This window comes from Neovison vison, chromosome 9 (genome assembly GCF_020171115.1).
Source record: "Neovison vison isolate M4711 chromosome 9, ASM_NN_V1, whole genome shotgun sequence".
Lineage (NCBI taxonomy): Eukaryota > Metazoa > Chordata > Mammalia > Carnivora > Mustelidae > Neogale > Neogale vison.
Genome location: NC_058099.1, coordinates 36,932,435 through 36,953,629, shown reverse-complemented (window position 1 = coordinate 36,953,629; position 21,195 = coordinate 36,932,435). Strand labels below are relative to the sequence as shown.

Here is a 21,195-nt window from a genome sequence, read left to right as displayed (position 1 = left end):
TTATATCTCAGTATCTCAATGAAGCTGCCAAAGAGGTTAATGGTAAAAATACTGGTTTCACCAGACCAACATTTAGTAGACGGACATGAAAGGAAGTAAAACCCCTTTAACATTATCATGAGAAAAACTAGGCACTAGGTATTTGCTTTTGCTTTGACCAAAGTTCACTAAGAACTTCCTGTTGATGGCAATACTGGACCCTGACACAAAGCAACAGCATTCCATGACAGACTGCATAGGCAAAGTGGTGTGGATTACAAAAGAGGCTCAAAAGAACTGGAAAGACTATAAATCCAGACTGAATCAGAAGAAAGACTAATTTATTTTATTTTATTTTTAAAGATTTTATTTATTTGACAGACAGAGATCACGAGTAGGCAGAGAGGCAGGCAGAGAGAGAGAGGAGGAAGCAGGCTCCCGGCTGAGCAGAGAGACTAATGTGGGGCTCCATCCCAGGACCCTGGGATCACAACCTGAGCCAAAGGCAGAGGCTTAACCCACTGAGCCACCCAGGTGCCCCATTAATAAAGATTTTATTTATTTATTTGAGAGAGAAAGAGACAGCAGGGGGGAGCAGCAGAGGGGAAGGGAGAGGGAGAGGGTAAGAATCTCAAGCACACGGGGCACCTGGGTGGCTCAGTGGGTTAAACCTCTGCCTTCGGCTCAGGTCATGTTCCCAGGGTGCTGGGATTGAGTCCTGCATCGGGCTCTCTGCTCAGTGGGGAGCCTGCTTCCTCCTCTCTCTCTGCCAGCCTCTCTGCCTACTTGTGATCTCTCTGTCCAATAAATAAATAAAAATTAAAAAAAAAAAAAAAGAAGAATCTCAAGCACACTGGGCACTGAGCATGGAGTCCCACGTGGGGCTTGATCTCATGACACTGACATCATGACCTAAGCTGAAACCAAGAGTTAGATGCTTAACTGATTGAGCCACCTGGATGCCCTGAGAGGCTTATTTCTAAGACAGCGTTTCCCAAAAAATATTCCATAAGCCACATTCATTCTGTAAGATGTTAACGGATGTAACATGAAAAAGGGTCCCATAGTTACACATAGCTTGTGAAACACTGGGTTAAACAAAGATAGAGAAGTTTCTTAATGCAGGACTTCTCAGTGCCTTTAAAACACCAGTTAACATTGTGATGAAATAGAGTGTGTAGTGTTTCCCCAAAGGAATTTGTCTATAGATATTTTCATTCCCCCATAAACTATCTCAAAGGATCAATGTTTCTAAGAATTATACCAAAGGGCTAGTGCTAAGTCCTTTGGTATAATTAGCTAAGGCTAATTATACCAAAGAAATGCTGGCCTAAGCCATGACTGGCTGATGGCTTCACCAATTCCTTTATAAGGATAAAACTGGAAATTAATATGGGGAACTATAAATCATTTATAACTTGTACATAATTATGTTTAAGTTAACTACATATTTAAATGCATACGGTTCTCACTCCAAGATTTAGATGCAGTTAATTCAATAAATCTTAGTTAAAGAACCCCTTCAGGCACTGTTTTAAATAGATAGACAGGGTAGACTCTGGTTATGACAGTCAAGAGTCTGGTGATGAAAACTGGGAAAACCAGGCCAGGTACCACAGTAGCTGGGCTCATTTCTGCCTGGGTGTGGCCTTTTGTCATAGTTCCACTCCTCTGAGCTAAAATGGTCAGAGGCCATTAGTTCCTTTGTGGCCATTAGTTCCATCTTATGCACACACGTACATCATCATCATCACAGAAACTTAAAATTGACCCTCAAAAACCACAACCAACTAATCCTCAATTTGACATTGCTGAATAACAACAACAACAACAACAACAAATGCAAGTACAGATCTGCTTGAACTGGCTCCTAAGAAGGTAAGACCCAGAGTGAACTCCTACTGGCTCCTGTCTCCAAGTCCCCCAGGCCAGACCTCCTGGGTCTCCTTTCTAGTGGACTTTCCCACTCCACAGTCCCTTTCTAGAGCCCAGGAGTCCACTTGGCTTCCCCACGGTGAAGCCTTTGGGTCATGTGCCAATTTCTGAACTCCAGAGCAGAGCTAGATCCAAAGCTGGTCTCAGCTCTGCCTCCTTCCTTCCTTCCTTTCTCTGGCCCAGATGGCCATATTCCCATTGGAGTCTCCTTAGGAAACAATGACTTGAGAGCCTATTTAGCCAGCCTCTTGCTTTCTTCAGCCAGCATCTCTGGGTATCTGCTGTTAGTCTGATTCTCCTCTTCCTGTCCCCTTTAAGTCTCCCTGTACCAGTTCTCCCAGGGTCTACTGGAAGGCATGAAGCAGCTAAGCCTAAGAAGCTGAGTCTCCCATATTCTTCCTAGACACAAGGCTCTATCTGCCCTTTCAAGGAGGGGAGAGAGTCCCTGGGATGAATCAGATTTAAGTGAAGAAGGCTCTGATTTCCATTTCTTTTTCTTTCTTCCTTACATATTTACTTATTTATTTGAGAGAGAGAGTGTGTATGTGTGCATGTGGGGGCAAAGGGAGAGGGATTGAGAATCTCAAGCAGATTCTACACTGAACATAGAGCCCAACACAGGGCTCAATCTCCCGACCCTGAGATCATGACCTGAGCTGAAATCAAGAGTTGGACACTTAACTGATTGAGCCACCCAGGCACCCCTCTGTTTTCCATTTCTTTTCACTCTGAGCAATAGTCAGTCAAAAACAGCAGGCAGCTGGGGGCTGAAAATGATTCAGCCTGACACCCAGCTACACCAAAGCACCTGCCTACAGAGACTACACTTGGAGCCTTGAAGATGACAAATAACCTCTGAGCGATCTCACTCCAGAAGCATGCCCCCTTGGCATACCTTGCCTGGAAGACAGCAGCCTGGAAACTGCTTTTACCCCAAGTGCAGAGAAGGCAAGAACGTGTCCTTTTCCATTCTGACTCTTGGAGGTGAGGCACTAACTCACACATCTATTCTAAAAGAAATCAGTGAGGGGCGCCTGGGTGACTCAGTTGGTTAAATATCTGGCTCTTGCTTTCAGCTCTGGTTGGGATCTCAAGGTCCTGGAACTGAGCCTTGTGTTGGGCTCCGCACGGAGTCTGTTTCTTCTGCTCCTCCCTCTATGCCCTTTTTCTCTCAAATAAATAAATGAATCAAATCTTTAAAAAAAAAAAAAACAGAAAGAAAGAAATCAGTACAGGAGCCCAGCTCAACCAATTAGAGAAAAAAACCATTATAAGCTTATCCAGGATGATGGTAAAAGGCCAGGCTAGAAACTGCAACATAAAACACTCTCTAACCCAACAAAGGATTTTATTTTTCCTTCATCAGACTGCTGCTGGGAAACAACAACAACAACAACACACCATGGCTCCCTGCTGCCACCAATTCGCTTGCATTCATCAGAACAGGTTTCAGGGGAAAAGTAGTCCCTGGCAGGTGAGCACATTTCTCAGTATCCTTTTTGAGGCTGTTGGGGCCAGCATCACTCTGGTCTTTGGCTTTCCAGGACTCCAGGGTCCCTCATAACCCCAAGAATGCAGTTTCAACAGCAGAGCAAGGAAAAACAGCAGCTTTCTCCCATATAAGCAGTCCCTGAAGCCCGAGACGTACACAGATACCCCTCAATTTCCTGGGGGTGGTGAGAGTGTATCTTTCCTCCTAGATACCCATGCTAAAAACCTGGGACTCATCCTTGACACATCCTTGACCTCCAAACAGGTACCATATCCTCTTTTTCCACTTTATCTGTAACTGTATATGGGTTCCTCCTCTCTTGCTGCCTTAGTGTAGGTTTTTGTCAACTCCTGCCTGGATTTGTACTGCACCACCTCCATTGTAATTTCCCAGCCTCCAATCTCACCTTTCCCGTCTCTCATCTACTCCTGGAGTGATAGTCCTAAACTCAAAGCTGATTATGTTATTCCTCTAATTAAATGCTCCATTCATTCAAATGCACCCTTTTGTTTCTTCCTCCATGCTTCTGGCAGGAATGCTTGCCTTCACCTTACCTTGTTGGTCTGCCAAGCAGCTAGTCTTCTTCTAAGCACCCGTTCAGCAGTGACTCCTCTATGAAGCCTTCCCTGATCACTTGATGAGAGTGCTTCCTGTTTTCCTTTGGCCCTGCCTGACCTGGTTCTTACTTAGTGCAGTGCTCACTGCCTGCAGCATCGCAATCCATCTTGACTGTGTATCCCTGAAGCGAGCATGATTCTGTGTTATTAAGCCTGGTACCACATCTGGCAGAAAGTAGGTTCTTCAGGTTTTTTGATTAAAGAGAGGAAGAGTAAAGGAAAAGTGGAAGATCTGAGCCAACCTCACTTTGCAATACAGGAAAAGAGGGAAGGATGTGCCTCTTCCCAGAACCTGGGAAATACTACTGGGTCATAAGCCACATGGACCCACTAGGAGAATCTACCCTGATGAAAAATCATCAGCCTACAAGAAGGCAACATAAGGCTCCCAGGCCACAAAATATACATGGGTCAATTTTTTACAGTGGCTTCCTGCTATCTTTACAATGTTCTCTCCACCACTTTCAGGAGCTGCTATGGCCTACTCACTGAATTACTGTCTTGACCATCCCCATCTTTGAGTGTCAAGAGGCAGGAGGAGTCTGAGACAGCTTTCCAAACTCATGTGGTCAAAGGGTCAAAACTTCAGCATTCCTCATCTTTTCCCAAGGGAGGTGTCACTATTTCCCTGGAGCACCCTCCACGGATTTCCACTATTTCCTGACATATATCTAGAAGCTTCCCATAGCTGTTTGAGCCCATCCTTCTCCTGGTCACCTACTAGAGAAACCTCACTTGTCTCTATTCTTAAAGTACCCGGAAATGAGCATATGCTCATGAACTAAACAAATGAGTTATCAGATAATATGGGTTTCAGGGAGAACAGTCTAGTAGTTCTTTCAGGCGCACAGAGACCCCATCTGGTGCCATACACTTTTTTTTTTTCCTTTCCTGATCTCTTAGGTCTCTGAGAACGCAGGAGGTAAGATTTTTGCCTGACATAATTAAGTTCTTAAAAGCACTATTTGGTTTTTGTTTGTTTGTTTTCTTTTCTTTCTTTCTTTTTTTTTTTTTTTTGCAACAAATCTCTTCCTCTCTAATTGCAGCCAAAGAGAAGACATAGACTATGAGGCTGCACCAATCAGCCCAACAGACAAATAGGGCCAGAGAGCCTATCCCTGCTGCTCACACAAACAACAGCCCAAATGCAATCCAACTGCTCAACAGAGAGACTTGGACAACTGGGAGCTTCCCTAGATCAGTGAGGTGCATGTGAGGCTTGAACACAGAACTGAGTACAGGGTATGCCTATCCCTGGCAGTGTCTTTGGGAAAATCTGAGTGCTCAGAAACATTCAGAATTGTCTAGGCAATGAACACAGCAGGATTGGAGCACGGGGACTAGGTCTCCAAAAGGAGTTCTCATACCTTTCATGAGGAGACAGAAAGAGACCCTGGGGAGCTCTCAGTGATAGGCCCAGGCCTGGTTCAGCTGCTGACAGGCAGCCAGACCAATTAAATAATTGTGATGGGAAAAGAAGGGAAGCCACTCCTTTCAGGCAAACTCCCATCTCAGACAGGAGGCTCCATGCAGCTGTGGAAACAGCAGCAGCAACAACAGGGCAGGGATCTCTTCCTCTTCCTCCCACTAGCTGAGAACTAATGCTTAAATTAGCACCTTGGAAACACCCAGATCGCCGGCTGGCTGTGCCTTCTCTCCCAGCTCCTACCACTCCCTTAGGCCTCCTTTTCAAGCTTGAGGTTCTCTTTCAAGTAAATAAGAAAAATAAATAAATAAATAAAAATCTTCTTCCCTAGAAGAGCTTTTCAAGTAAAGAATGCCTTCTGGATTCTTTCCACCACTACCGGCTAGGGAGGGTTATTTAATGATGGCGTCCCAGTAACAGGCCTGCCTCAGGATGGCTCAGTCCTTGATTCCATTAGGGCTAAAGGAGACAGCCCCCTCTGCCTTCAGAGGGGCTTACATTGAAGGAGTAAGTGTGAACAATAAACTTCTGCCAAACTCTATCTGTGTTGCTAACTACTGTGTCCCCAATACCTCATGTAATATCTGGAACAGAGCAGATACTACATAAATATTTGGTGAATGAATTAGCTAAAATAGTGCTACCAGCTCCCTGTGATGTTTCTTGGAAGACAGAGTGAGGAGCTATTGTTTAAATTTTAAAGAGACAGTTTGTCTTCATTTCCTAAATGAGAAAACTGAATCCAGAGAAAAGGAGAGACTTCCTAGAGGTCTCAATAAATAATGGCAAAAAATGAAATAGGTCACAGTTGAGTTCAAGACCATAAAAACTTGGGACCCTAGTTTTTATGGTCTACCCAAATACCTCTAAAGAGTCACTTTGCCCTTCCCTTCTGTGGTATACCATTTTGATTCTTTATGCCCTGAAACAAAGGCTCTTTCAGAAACTCCACCCAAGAGTCTGCTGGTCTCAATAATACATGGAGCATTTAAGGGGGTCTGGGGATCCAACCTGAGAACAGATTTTAAGAGGCAGAAGTCTACAGAGCGATGTCTATGCCCCCAAATGTAGGGATGACTATATTGCCACTTCCAAAAGGCTTTCATTAACCTCAACAAAGTATCCTCTTGCAGAGAAATGCTCCTTTAGCCCTCAAGAAAAGTGTCTGAAGGCAGTCTTTTCTGATAATTGCCTTCTTGCATAAGCGTTCCTACTCCAGAGTCACACAGACCAGAGCACCTCAGGAGTCTTCTGGGGTCACTATTCACTCAAACTATCATTGAGAACTTCAGGCAATAACAAAAGCACCAAGGAAAACTAAGAAGGCCTTGTGACCCCATCCCTTCCCCCCTTTCCTTGGACAACTATTGCCTACCTTCTTAGGAACCCCAGATGGGAGGCAAGAACCAACTCACTGCTTTCTTCTCCTGACTCACTTGGACCTCCTCCTCCTCCTCCTTCATCCACCCTCCTTTTGATTCTTGATTGGATGCTTAGAACTGGAAGGGCAATCTAGTTTGACAAGCCAGGCTGGAAATGTACTCCAGAAAGCAATGTTCTCTTAAGCCAGCCTAAAAGTTCTTCAAGTTCACGGGACAGACTTCTTATAAGGATTTTCTGGCCCCCAAATATTCCAGTGATGGCATCAGGCTAGGGAAAAAGTCCATCAGCATCTCTCTCCCCACTTTAATATTGTACACTTCTGTAAAGCTTCTCTGTTTGGGCTTCTAGAACTAAGTAGTCATAAAAAGGGGAAAAGGCCACTTACCTCCTAATAATTCTCTCTACCACCTCCCAAAAGTGTGGTTTACAGTGGGTCATAGGTCCCTGCCAATGTCTGTCTGGTCTGCTGTAAGGGGTAGGTTTCTTGCTCAGGAAGCTACAAAGCACATCTTCAGCCAAGGGCCCAAGAGTGGAACCTATCCCTCACCTCTCTGCCTAACGTAGAAGGAGGAGCCTTAGGGAGCCCCAGATCTCCAACCTTTGGAAAGCTCTGCTCCGCTCCAGCAAAGCTCAGAGAATAGGGCATCCACACCTTCAGGTTCCTGGCCTGCCCTGTCTCCATCCAGCTCCTCCAAGGAGGAAGGGAGAAAAGTGAACAGAGCAGGACACTCCCTCCCTTCCCCCTCTCCCTGTATCTGCTGGCTCGGCCTCCGCGGCGCCTCTAGCCCCGCTGCCCACAGCCGGGTGTACAACCCGGGTGTACAACCCTCTTGAGCGGCGGCCATCGGGCATGGTTTCCCCTAGGGCTGGCCTCGGTCTCCCGCCTCGCCCTCCCCCTTCCATCCCCTCCTTGCGGGCAACGATGACATCATTCCTCCCAGACTCCGGGACCGCGGACAGGCGGCAGGATGGGCGCCCAGCAAAGGCTCAATGCACGTAGGCCGAGGATGCTGGGGGCTCTTCCGAAAGGGTGGCCACAGGCTGCTCCACCGCGACCGCGACCCCGCCCCCTCTCCCGTCGGCTCCCGAGCTCTCTCATCCGCGCCCCTATTTCTCCACCTCCCCGCTGCTCTCTCTCCTCCGTGATTCCGGCTCTAGCACTCCCTGCCTAAGACTACCTGCGCTCTCCTCAGGAGAGAAACGGAATTCAGGGGTGCTGCACCGAACCCCTGCCTCCACCGGTCCTTGGCCCCGGCCCCGCGTTCCCATCCGTAACCAGCGAACTGGAGGGCCAGGCCCCCTCCTCTTCTGCCTGCCTATTCCCAGTCCCTTTTACCCTAATTGATTCTGGCCCACAGGAGGCATCACGGGCCTCCAGGGCCAAGCGGCTCCTCACCTCTCATTCCAGGCCCCTGGAGCTGCCGGAGGCGGTGCCCCACCACAGTTCCCTTTCTTTCCCAGCTAAGGGCCTCCCCTGGCAGTGTGCACCATTGTGCCCCAAACGTTCCATCCGACGGCCCTCCCAATAGCTTCCTTGGCCTGTCTCTGCTGACGGTGCCCTGAGCCTTTATAGGCCTCTTTGCTGTCACCCGCGTATTCTCCCACGGTTTTCTTGTCCAGCAAGTCCCCCCTCCCGCTAAGATACGATTTCAAGGCTCCCTTTGCCCCATCCCAAGGCGCCCCCTCCGCAGTCACCAAGGCCTGATTTCCTCCCTCCCCCTTGGGCAGCGCCCCCTCCCGGTCCTGGCCTGCCCGCCGCCCGCCCCCTCACCAGCGGCTGCATCTCCGAATGCGCGGTGGGCACCTGGAACCGGTCGATCTCTTCCATCATGGTGCCGGCGGGCGAGCGGGCCGGGGGCCGGGCGCGGCCAGGGACGCCGACGGGACGGCGCGGGGCGGCGGCCCCAGGAGTCTGGTGTGTGGTGCAGACTAGGCCGCCCGGGAAGAGTCGGGCGGGCAAGCGTCCGGGCAGATGGAGGGGTGGGCACGGGGAGCGAGGTTCGCTGGCTGGCTGAGGCCGGCGTGGCCCCGTGGGCTTGCCTTAGTGCTACCGCGGCTGTGGCCGGGCAGAGCCGCAGGTCCTGCCTCGCCTCCTCCTCCGCCGCCGCCTCCTGTCAGCAGCTCAGCCACTGCGGTGACTCGGCAACTCCACTTCCGGGTCCGGGACACCGCCTGAATCTGCATTATTCATGAGGAGGCAGTGCCTGGGTGCTCCAGCCCCTCCCACATGCGGGAGCGCTGCCGCCGGTCGTATTATTCCTGAGGGGGCGGGACTTAGTGGAGCCGGAGGTTCCCAGCGCGCCCAGCCCCGCCTCTCCCTCGAGCCGGGAGGGGGCGTCAGAGGCGCCTGCGCCTTGGCTAAGGGTTGGTTGCTAGGCAACCGCGTCAGGGAGGAGTCGAGTCTATACTGCAAGGGCGCGGGGACCCACAACGACGGCTGTCCCCAAAGAACCCCTGCGACTGGGAATTGAATTGAAAAAGAATCCAGATTTTCTGTGCGTGATCGAGGGGACAAATTCCTTGTCCTCAGGCAAGAGAGCATTTTGTAGGTGTTCCAAGTGTTGAGGTGTTTCCTGCTTCTTCCGAGATGCCCCAGAGACAGCCGCCTCGTAGGCAGGTAACACAAACCCCGACTGCTCTCTCCCAATGACCTCTGACCTTCGCATACCAGTGACCACTGATCATACTTATACTGATCCTTCATCTTCTTTTCCCTGTTGACCTTTAACCGTCTCTCTCTGTGACCCCTGGCCTGTGCTCCCACTGACCTCTAACCCTGTCCTTTCTCCCTCTAATACTAGCTTCCACTCCCACACTGCCCCTGACCCACTGTTTCCTACTCCCCTTCCACTTGTCCTCACCTCACCTTTCCATTCCCCCACTCCACTCATACCACAGACCCTCCTGACCAATCTATCCTCCTTACCCCTAGCTCCCCCTCCCACTAATGCAGCCCTCATTCCCCTCACATTCTTGTCCCAAAAGAAATTCTTTTTCCTGCCATTTGCTGTATGCCTGGTGCTGGGCTAGGTGGGGGGGACCCAGGCCTTTGAAAGCCCACAGGAGTGCAAGGGCATTGTACAGCAGACACAGAACAGATTATAAACAGGAGTTTGGCTTAGATTTTCTGTGCTAGGCCACTTGTCAAGAGAAAGAGGTCAGGTACAGAGGAAGAGGAGAGAGATGTCTTCCCATTTTTGCCAGTCCCCCTACCTCACACACTTGAACGCACCAAACATTGGCCTCTGACTGTTTCTGGAGCTTCATATATCCCTCTCCTGTGAGCCCCTGGGCCACTCCTGCGACTCAATCAGCCATGCGAACTTTGGGTCCTTGTTGCCACCTGGCCAGATATCATTCTTTCTCGCAGGAAACCCAAGAGTGAGCCCCTTCACCCACCAAGTACAGAGTTCTACTTTCCTCCCCAGCATCACTCTGGAAGGTGAAGTAAGGTCCGGCTTCTCAAGGATCCCTCTGTGGTTGCCACTCAGTCCTTTAAGAATTCATTTTTTCTAAACTCTTTATGAGTTATCACCTTGGGACTAATAATGCAGTTTCTGGCTCTGCAAAGCACGACTTCTATTTATTTATTCTAAATTTCCCTCACTCAGATCTAGGTATTTTGAGGTTTGGAGAGAAAACCTGTGTCCGTGATGTTTGTGACTGTCCATATTTTGGTCTGCCCTTCTCCATATTAGCCTTTGCTACTTTGCTTCTTTCACCTGGCCTTCCATAGCAGGTAGACTCATCTTTCTTAGATCTCTGCAACCATGAGGAGGCTGCTATTCCTGTATGGCCATGCCCTAGTTTTATGTTGGGGTTGAGCTGGGTTTTGAAGCTCTCTTGTGCTTGGGCCTACTGACTTCAATTTACATGAAGTTTGTTTTAAATTCAGCATTACTGATATCTGGTTCATATTCAATAAAATGAATATTTTAATTGTACATGTTGACAAGTTTTGAAAAACTGATACAGTTGTGAACCACCATCACAACTGAGATATAGGACACTTCCTTTACCCCCAAAGTTTCCTTGTGCCTCATCCCAGTTGGTTCTCCACACCCCCACACCCAGGTAACCACTGCTTTCTGTCACTGCAGATTATATCTTGTCTTTTCTAGCACTTATAGTTTGAACAAGCTTGGGGTCAATTTCTCCTGCCCATTAGGGGAGACATTAGAGGCTAGTTTCACTGAAAGCAGAGAGAGGTGACAGCAGACAGGAAGCAAAAAAACCTGGGTCAATTGACACTATATAGATCAGCACTGCCCCCTGGAGGGAAGGGTTGTTTTAATACTGTGTCAGTATTGTTATGTGGGGTGTGAGAAAAGGATGGGTTGTGCCAGATTGTATTCTTCAGTCTCTTGTCTCAGTGAACAGCAATCTGGGTCAATGGTGATCTGGGTGTGGAACAGTCTAGAGAGGTTTGAGAAGTTGGGCCTTTCCTCTGGGAACTCAGTCCAGTGGCGGAGATGGAACACAAGCATACAAAGGTAAAAGATGATAGGATCCTTGGGATTGGCAGGAAAAGAGATATGTAGGTTGGAGCAGCAGAAGAGCTACAGGGAGGAGGTATCAATGGCTTGGATGCCTGCAGTGGAGAGGGAAGGTCAGGATTGAGCTTGTTAGGGGACAGAGAAGAGTTTAACTCCATTCTTCATGTCACTCCACTGAACAGAATTTTCAATGGCTCCCTCTTGCTCTCAGGATAAAGTCCCAAAGTCAGACCTGTTTTTATGGCCTGCAAGGCCTAGCATGGTCTAGCCTTGCTATCAACCCTACTTAAAATGCCACCATTGTTCTGTGAAAACTCCACAGACCTAGCACAATGAACTGCCCTCACTTCCTGGAAAGTGACATCCACATACTCCTCTCTCCTAGGCCTTTGAAACTGCCATTTTCTCTACCTGCTTGGTATAATCATTTCTGTCTGCTGCCACCTGTTCTATGCCACTCTGCCTCAAATCTCTTCATTTCCTGGCCATACCTCAGGTCTCAACTTGGCTGTCATCTTCTATAAGGGATTAAATCCCCTTTCTGGAGGAAGGATAGACTATAAACTCAATGATAGCAAGGATATCTATCTCATTCATTGTTGAGTCCCTGAACCTAGCATAATGTCTGGAATATATTAAATTTTGAAAATGAATTGAATATGAGCTCTGAATGCCTGGTGCTGTTCTTTAGAAGTTTTGATCTGAGTGTATTTGAACGATAGGAAGGGGTAAGCTTGGGATGAAGAGACTAGTGGGGAGTCATAACAAGAAAATGTCACTGTAGAAGCATGTTTTTCCGGGTTCATGTTTATATCTGCTTTGGCAGTAGGGCTATGAATGATCCAGATTTGGATCACATGTACCCATGGTTTAAGAGCTGGGCATTAGAGATTTAAGAGGTCAACAATTCTGATGATACCATCGTTCTCATTCCACGATTATTCGCTGGTCACATATTATATGCCAGAGACTGTTCTAGGTATTGGTGATATAGCAACAGCCAAAACAACCCAAAATCCCTGTTCTCATGGAGCCTATCTTTTAATGGGAGGTAAATTATCAATAAGTAAGTAAGTAAAATATATGGCTAATCAGATAGTGATTGATGTCAAGGATTAAAATAGAGCAGGAAAGTAGAATAGGAAGTTCAGGGAACCAGAAGATTATGATTTAAATATAGTCATCAGAGAAGGCCTAACAAATGTGGCATTTGAGAAAGACCTGAAGGGAATGAGAGTTAGCCTCCAGACAGAGGGCATAGCAAGTGTAAAGTTCCTAAGACGGAAGTTTACTATACATGTTCTGGATCAGCAAGGAAGGGAAGGCAAGAAGTGACAGGTCAGAGAGGTGAAACCCTTTACTCCATAGGGTTAATCAAACAACCCATGGCATATTAAATCGGTTGTGATAGAGTTCCATGAATCATAATTTGTAATTAAAATGCATGAATGTCAGGCACCATAAACCATGACCAGCTCAAAACATCACTGGCCCCAATAACGAAGTGTCCTTCCTGAAAATGTTGAGAATTCCAACTGGCTGTATGTGTATATGTGCAGGAGGAGTTTTGCAACGTTGCCAAACATTGCCTGGCAGCCAGACTTCTTAGTAGAGAACTGAATTAGAGTCTTCTGTGAACTCCAGTTAAAAGCTAATTTTAGTTATGACTAACAAATTTTAGTACTTCTTTATAACTCAGTTAGTTACCATAAAAAAAAAATCAGTCTGGAGTTTTGCATCATTTGCCTGTGGGAGCCAAAGAAAAGACTTGCATTTCTGGATCATTTTATGGTCTCTGCATAGGCTCCTCATGGACAGTACTTTTCAAACTGATGATCTTGATGAGGGATGACTAGGGTAGGGGAGAATTGGCAAGAATGCATACAAGACCAAAAAAGAGTCTTAGGTGATTTAGAGATTTTTGGTCTGGTGACAGCCTAGCATCCATAGCTGGAAGGACAAGAGGAGGTGAGCAGAATCTAAGGGCAACTAAAGTGTTTCTATATGTTCAAAATAAGGTATCCATGCTCTTATGACCCTTCTCCTCAGTGTCACCCTTACACCTTTTATTTTCTTCAAGCCCTAGATATGATCCTTTGCCCCTTTATCTCCTGAATATCTCCCAAATCAAACCCCTTTTTTCATATTCCCCGCCATCTCCTTAGCCCAGCCTACATCATCTCTTACCCAGAGTGCTGCAAATCCTTGTAACTGGGATTTCCTCATCCACTCCTGTTCCTTCTAATCCATTCTCTACAACTGCATCAAGGGAATTTTTTCAGCTGTCAATTTGATTATGTCATTCCCACTCAGGACCTTTCAGTGACTTCTCACTGCTCTTAGTTAGGATAGGGACAAATTTTTTAGATAACCCTTCAGGGGTGTGTGTGGGCTAAGGCCCATTTGGAGCTCTAAGCCTTAACTTTTATTACTTTCCCCCATTAGTGCTATACTTTACTTCTGTGTACTTCTTTCTGGAACACTCTTTAAACCCTCCCTCACACATGTACTCCTAAGATTTCAGCCCAATCATCAGTCTCCACAACCTGCCCCAGTGTTGCTGTCCAGCTAATGAAGATAGGGTTGTTTCCCCTATGTAGTAATATACCTTTTTTAAAAGATTTTCTTTATTTATCTGACAGAGAGAGAGAGATCACAAGAAGGCAGAAAGGCAGGTGCGGGGGGTGGAGCAGGCTCCAGGCTGAGCAGAGAGCCCCATGTGGGGCTCGATCTCAGGACCCTGAGATCATGACCTGAGCCGAAGACAGAGCCTTAACCTACTGAGTCACCCAGGCACCCCTGTAGTAATATATCTTGATCCTTTCTTGATCCTTCCTTCCTTAGCCTGCATCCTAGTATGTACTTACTCACTTGTTTGTGTAAGTATTTGATTATTCTGTGTCTCTTCTGTTAGACTGTGAGCTCCTTGAGAGTAGGACCTTTGGATGTTTTTGCTCACATCTGTTCTCAAGTTCCTAACACAGTGGCCATCACATCAGAAGCTCTCAATAAATGATAATTTAGTGAATGATAGAGTGTGATTGAGAAGTAGCATAGGGTGTTATGAAAGCATGTAGTAGGATATCCTAACACTGCTTCTGGGGGAATGAGGGACAACTTCTAGGTGGAGCACTGTGATTTAAGGTTTGGACAAAGGAAGGAGTTCAAAATACAGGATGAGGAGAAATGACCAGAGAAGTTAGAAGACAACACAGAACAGAAGACATACAAGAACATACATAGAAGATAACAAAGAATAATGTCCTAAAGAAGAGTGTGTTTAGAGTGAATTTACAGTGTTTACAGTGAGTTTACAGTGTTTATAGAGTATGTGGTCAACTGTGTCGCATGCTGCCAAGGGGTCAAAGAAGACGAGAACTAGATATAGCCATTAGATTTAATAATTAGGAAGTCAATGGGGACCTTGGAAAGAATAATTTTCAAGGTAAAAGTGAGACTGAACTGAGCTAAGAAGACAATAAAGACTATGTAGACAAGGATTTTTTAAATTTTTTTTCTTTGTAGGGATGGAAGTAAGATTTGAATATGTTAAATGCTGAGGGGAAGGACCCTGGCATAGAGAAAAAGAAGGTGGAGCTCAGGAGACATAAAATATTGACTGAATGACATATAAATAAATAAAATCTTAAAAAAAATATATATTGACTGGAACCAAGTCTCTGAGGAGGTGAGAGTGGATTAGTTGTAGGAAAGGAGACAGAACACTGTAACAGGAGAAAGGAAAGGAGGAAGGGATGGATGCAGATGATGATAGTTTAGAAGCTTAGGGGCACGAAGTTGAGAGAATTTTCTCTTCTCTTCCCCTAGTAGTGTTATGGAATTCCTTCTGGAAGTGATAACTAGAAAACAAATTTTGCCAATGGCAGTTCCATTCTGTTATGATTATACTCATGCTATTTTCAGAGTTACGGTCTGAGGTTTGTCATGCACAATTATCAGATTACAAAACAGCTGTGAGCATTTGCAGCCAGAACTTGGTCTCCTCCCCTGTTTACTGTAGAGCCTAGCACATTGTTAGTACTCAGAACATGCCAGGTACTCAAATAACAATGGCAGAGGGTTCTCCTGCTTATCCCTGGGCTTTGCAGCCTGCAAACTGATGCTGAAGAGTAATTTTGATTCTCTGTCTCCAGCTGTGAGCAAGTGACATGAAATTGTTTTCTGCCAGTTAGGGATTTGTATGGAGCATTCAGTCTTCCTGTTGCTGAGGCAGAGTTGTATGGAAGAAGCAGGCAAAGGACACAGCTGTTGATGAAACTTTTTCATTGTTTTGTGTCTCAAAACACTTTGTCCTACTTATGGAGTCACTGGATTCTGGTTTGTATGGTGGGTTTATATCCTCTATTTTTCTCACCTCCTAGATTTGAAAACTCTTGGAAGTGGGACCAACTCAGCCTTGGTTCTTCTTTAGCTGTCATCCTAGGATCTGGTACATAGTAAAGCTTAATAAATACTGGATGAATGAATAATGACTGATTGAATCAGTTGATGAGTAAATAAATGCATGATGGAAAGGTATGTACTACAATACTCTGAACACTAACTTTTCTTTCTTTCTGGGTCTGTAGCAGGAGCTGCTTGTGCCTTTGTCTTCATCAAAGCAGCTTTATTCTCTTAATTACGTAAGGATCCTACTCCTGATATTAAGCTTTTTTCCCTACTTTAATTTTTACCTCACATCCATTTTCTTATTTACTTATTTTTCTCATGTGTCACATATTTAGCCTCAAATCTTACTTTGGGACAAACTGGAATATATATTGATTTTAAAAAAAAAATGCTGATCCTAGGGTGCCTGGGTGGCTAAGTCTGTTAAGCTTCTGAATCTTGACTTTGGCTCAGGTCAGGATCTCAGGGTTGTGGGATCCAGCCCCTCAGTCGTAGGCCTGGTGCTGGGTATGGAGCCTGTTTAAGATTCTCTTTCTCCCCTTCCCTCTGCCCTTCCTCCCTCTCCAAGCACTCACGTGTGCCCGCACGCATACTCTCTCTCTCTCAAAACAAAAAGAAAAATCTGCTGATCTCTAGACAGACACATGGTTCCAAGTCTCTGTATCTTTGAAAATGATTTTGTTCTTCTGCCTGGAATGCCCAAGGCTTTCCTACTTCTAGTCTTTATGGGCCTGGCAAACTCTAAGGCACACAGATTTTAGTCAAGCTCTAAATTGCAAAGAACAGAGACACACTCAAGTTACCTCAAGTAAAGGGAAATTGGGTGAAGGGGGAAAGGTGTATGTGGGGGTTTGTGAATGGATATTATAAATACATAAGTAGCCTAGAATCAGAACTGGAAAACTATTGGTTCTGAAACAGATAGAAGTACTCATTACTTTCTCTGTATCTTTCATGGCCTCTCTTCTTCTCTTAACAACTATGTTTCATTTCTTAGTTTCATTTCCCAATCAGCCACCTTTTCCACGTTTCTGCTCCCTCCTAACTAGTATGCTTCCAGCTCATCACGCCACCTTTGCCTCTCTCTAATTCACAAACATCTCCATGCTATCTGCACCCATCACCAGTTCGCTCAGGAGTCCCAGTTCAAACTCTTGGAGAAGAGAAAAAAAAACAAAAAACAAAAACTCTTGGAGAAAGAATCTGATTGACCCTAGCTTATCTGTTCATGCTAGACTGTATCAGGGAAAGACAAGATCGCATGGCTTTCTAAGCAGTCAGAACTGTGAGCCAGGCAGTTTCTCTTAGAAGGATTGTAAGGTATAGCCTGCTTTACTCCAAAGTAACTAGTACATTGTTTCCGAAAAATCTCTTTCCCATACCTTGTGCAGGGGCTCAAATTTCTTCCAGCTCAGTGCTTCCATTCAGAGTTGATATTTACATTACAAAAGGTTCTGTCCTTTGCAAAAGCCTTTCCTTTAGGGTTGTTGTTCCTGGGTGTGTGTGTGTGTGTGTGTGTGTGTGTGAGTGTGAGTGAGTGCTTTAAACAGCCTGTTTCTGCAATGAATTTTGTTTTACTTTTAAGATTTTATGTATTTATTTGACAGAGTAAGAGAGAGAGCAAGCAGGGGAGGAGCAGGCAGAGAGAGAGGGAGAAACAGGCTCCCCACTGAGCAAGGAGCCCTATGTGGGGCTTGAAACCAGCACCCCTGGATCATGACCTGAGCAGAAGGCAGGCAGATGCCTAACTGACTGAGCTACCCAGACACCCCTCTGCAATGAATTTTAAAGCTTTTATTTATTTATTTGACAGAGAGAAATCACAAGCAGGCAGAGGCAGGCAGAGAGAGGAGGAAGCAGGCTCCCCGCCGAGCAGAGAGCCTGCTGCTGGGCTCTATCCCAGGACCCTGGGATCATGACCCGAGCTAAAGGCAGAGGCTTTAACCCACTGAGCCACCCAGGTGCCCCCTCTGCAATGAATTTTAAAATGCAGCACACTATATATAACTTTTAAAGACCTTAGTGTAGGGGACTTATATTCTGGCCATGATGGAACAATCCATACTGGACTTGCCCTCCCACTGTAAACAGATAAAATTCTGGACACATCATATGCCACATTCCCTCAGGACAGTGATTCCAGAGGGAAGGAATGTACCCAACAGGAGTCATGTGTTTAGTCTTGCTCTCTGACTGGGGACAGTTTCTTGACCATGGCTCAGGGAGGTAGATCCCAAAGGAGAGTGTGTTGATAGTTGTGAGATAACCCAGGTATTAGAAGTAGCGGAACAATGACTTTAAAGCAGCTTTTATAAATATATTTATGGACTTACAGGAAATATTGACTTAATGGGTGGGTAATCCAAGCAGAAAATGAAAACAATAGAAAAATAAATATCAGAACGGAAAAATAATTGGATGGGCCTAACAGATGAATGTGAAAATGTGTCCACTGAAATGATCTAAGGTCAGAGAGAAACAAGATTTAAAAACATGAGCCTTAATGACCTCTGGGACCATGTCATATATGTATGTCATGTATGTTATTGGAATCCCAGAAGGAAATAGAGGAGGGGGAAATATTTGAAGAAATAGTGACCAAAATGTTCTGAATCTGATGGAAGTTCAGTGAGTTCCAAGCAGGATAAATACAAAGAAAAGCACCCTTAGGTTTCTCATAGTCAAAATACTGAAAGTCAAAGATAAAAATAAAATCTGGAAAGTAGTCAGAACAAAATGACATATTGCACAGAGGGTAATAATATGATTATGGCTGACTTCTCATTGTACAATAACAATGGAGGTCAGAAGACAATGTAATGACATATTTAAAGCTCTGAAAGAAAATACTGTCAACACAGAATTCTACATCTAACAAAAATATCCGTCAAATAACAAAGGTGAAATAAATACATCTTCAGATAAACTAAAGCTGAGAGAATTTGTCATTGGCAAACCTTCACTACAAGAGGTACTCAATGAAGTTCTGTAAGCTAAAGGAAAAACGACACCTGATAGAAGCTCTATCTATGGGAAGGACCAAAAAGTACTAGAAATGATAAATATGTGGCTAAAGATAAAGGACTATCTTTTTTTCCTTCTATTCATTTTCTTAAAAGATATATGACTGTTTAAAGCAAAAATAACACCATTATAAGGTGAGACTTATAATGTATATAGAAATAAAATGCATGACAACAATAGGGCAAAAGGTGAGATGGTGGTGGTAAATGGAATTAAGATGTTATAAGGTTATTACATTGTGAAATATGAAGTGGTATGGTATTTATTCTTAGTGGACTATGGTAAGTTTAGAATGAATATTGTAAACCTTAGAATAACCACTAAAAAAGTAATACCAAAAGGCACAGCTAAAAAGCCAATAGAGGTAATAAAATGAAATAATAAACTCAGTTAACAAAAGAAGGAAGAAGGTGAACAGAGGAACAAAATGCACAGATGGAGGGAGACAAATCATAAGAGACTCTTTAAACTATAGGAAACAAACTGAGGATTGCTGGAGGGGAGGGGATTGGGGAGAAGGGGTAGTTGGGTGATGGGCATTAAGTGGGACATCTGATATAATGAGCATTGAGTATTATATGCAACTGATGAATCACTAAATTCTACCCCTGAAATTAATAAAACACTACATGTTAACTAAATTGAATTTAAGTAAAAAAAAAAATGTTTTTAAAGCAGATGAAAAAAAAAAACCCAAAAGCAAAGAGCAGCGTTGTGAAGACAACTATACCATTGCTTTCAATTAAAAGGTAGAGTTTCTCAAGCTATGGGGGAAAACAGCAAGACCCACCTAAATGGTACCTATGAGAGATAGAATTTAAACATAAAGACATAGAAAGGTTGAAAATAAAAGAACAGAAAAAATATACCCTGAGAATGGCAAGCCCAAGAATATTGTGTGGCTATAGTATTTTCAGAACCAAGTAGGCTTAAAGACAAGGAGTATTCTAAAAGAAAAGTAGGGATGATACAGAATCTGTTCAAGAGAAGACATAAAATCACAAACATGTATGTATCTATTAATAGAAGTTCAAGATATATGAATCAAAAACTGACAGAGCTCGGGTGCCTGGGTGGCTCAGTGGGTTAAGCCTCTGCCTTCGGCTCAGGTCATGATCCCAGGGTCCTGGGATAGAGCCCAGCATCGGGCTCGCTGCTCAGCAGGGAGCCTGTTTCCTCCCCTTTCTCTCTGTCTGCCTCTCTGTCTGTCAAATAAATAAATAAAATCTTAAAAAAAAAAAAACTGACAGAGCTAAAGGGAGAAATAGAAAAATACACAAAGATAGTTGATCTTAATACTTGTCTCCCAGTAACTGAAAGATATAGAAGATTTGTTAAATAATTTAACCTAATTAACATTTATAGAACACTGTACCCAAGAACTGCAGAATGCTCACAAAATAGACCGTATGCTGGGACATAAAGTAAGTCCCAAGACATATTGAAAGATTAAAATCTTACAGATTTTAATTCAATTCAAAATCAACATCCATCGATGAGAGAAAGAACCTCAGCATATTAGGAATAGTTTGAACAAAAAAATAGTTTGAATTAAAAATAAATAGCAATATCTTTAAAATCTTCAAATATTTAGAAATTAAGGAACACACTTCTAAACAAAGGTAGTCAAAAGGTGCAAGGACAGATGGTAGCTACACTTGTGCACGTAGCATAATGTATAAATTTGCTAAATCACTATGTTAAACACCTGAAACTAATGTAATATTGTATGCCACCATATTTCAATAAAAAAGAAAGAGCACAAGGAATATTAGTAAACACTTTTAACTGAGTGGTAATGAAAATGTAACATCACAAATTTTCAGGTGCTGCTAAAGTTGTTCATAATGGAAATGCATAGCTTTAAATGCCTGACTTAGGGGAAAAAAAGTGAAAGATTTAAAATCAACGTTTCATAGAAACAATGAGAAAAACAATAGAGAAAATTAACAATGCCAGAAATTCATTCTTTTTTTTTTTTAAAGATTTTATTTATTTATTTGGCAGAGAGAGATCACAAGTAGGCAGAGAGGCAGGCAGAGAGAGAGAGGAGGAAGCAGGCTCCCCGCTGAGCAGAGAGCCCGATGTGGGACTCGATCCCAGGACCCTGAGATCATGACCCGAGCCGAAGGCAGTGGCTTAACCCACTGAGCCACCCAGGCGCCCCTAGAAATTCATTCTTTGAAAAGAGTAATCAAATTGACAAAACCTGGGCACGCCTGGGTGGCTCAGTGGGTTAAAGCCTCTGCCTTCAGCTCAGGTCATGATCCCAGGGTCCTGGGATCGAGTCCCGCATTGGGCTCTCTGCTGAGCAGGGAGCCTGCTTCCCCTTCTCTTTCTCTCTGCCTGCCTCTCTGCCTACTTGTGATCTCTGTCTGTCAAATAAATAAATAAAATCTTTAAAAAAAAATTGACAAAACCTAGCAGGACTCA

General features: G+C 44.6%; 2 protein-coding genes across 6 annotated transcripts in view; one reads left to right on the top strand and one right to left on the bottom strand.

Annotated features, from left to right (window-relative positions):
- FAM219A (family with sequence similarity 219 member A) overlaps positions 1–8,919 on the bottom strand; it is a 55,596-nt gene extending 46,677 nt beyond the window's left edge. For 2 of the 4 annotated variants that reach the window (XM_044265485.1, XM_044265487.1), the window contains exon 1: positions 8,604–8,919. In XM_044265485.1, the coding sequence (XP_044121420.1) occupies positions 8,604–8,663 (60 nt within the window). In that variant the 5' untranslated portion in view covers positions 8,664–8,919. The remainder of the gene's footprint in view (positions 1–8,603) is intronic. The other 2 variants (XM_044265484.1, XM_044265486.1) reach the window with 2 other exon arrangements.
- Positions 8,920–9,242: 323 nt separating this feature from the next.
- The window catches only part of DNAI1 (dynein axonemal intermediate chain 1), a 58,149-nt gene continuing 46,196 nt past the window's right edge, over positions 9,243–21,195 (top strand). For both annotated transcript variants that reach the window (XM_044264299.1, XM_044264298.1), the window contains exon 1: positions 9,243–9,449. In XM_044264299.1, the coding sequence (XP_044120234.1) occupies positions 9,420–9,449 (30 nt within the window). In that variant the 5' untranslated portion in view covers positions 9,243–9,419. The remainder of the gene's footprint in view (positions 9,450–21,195) is intronic.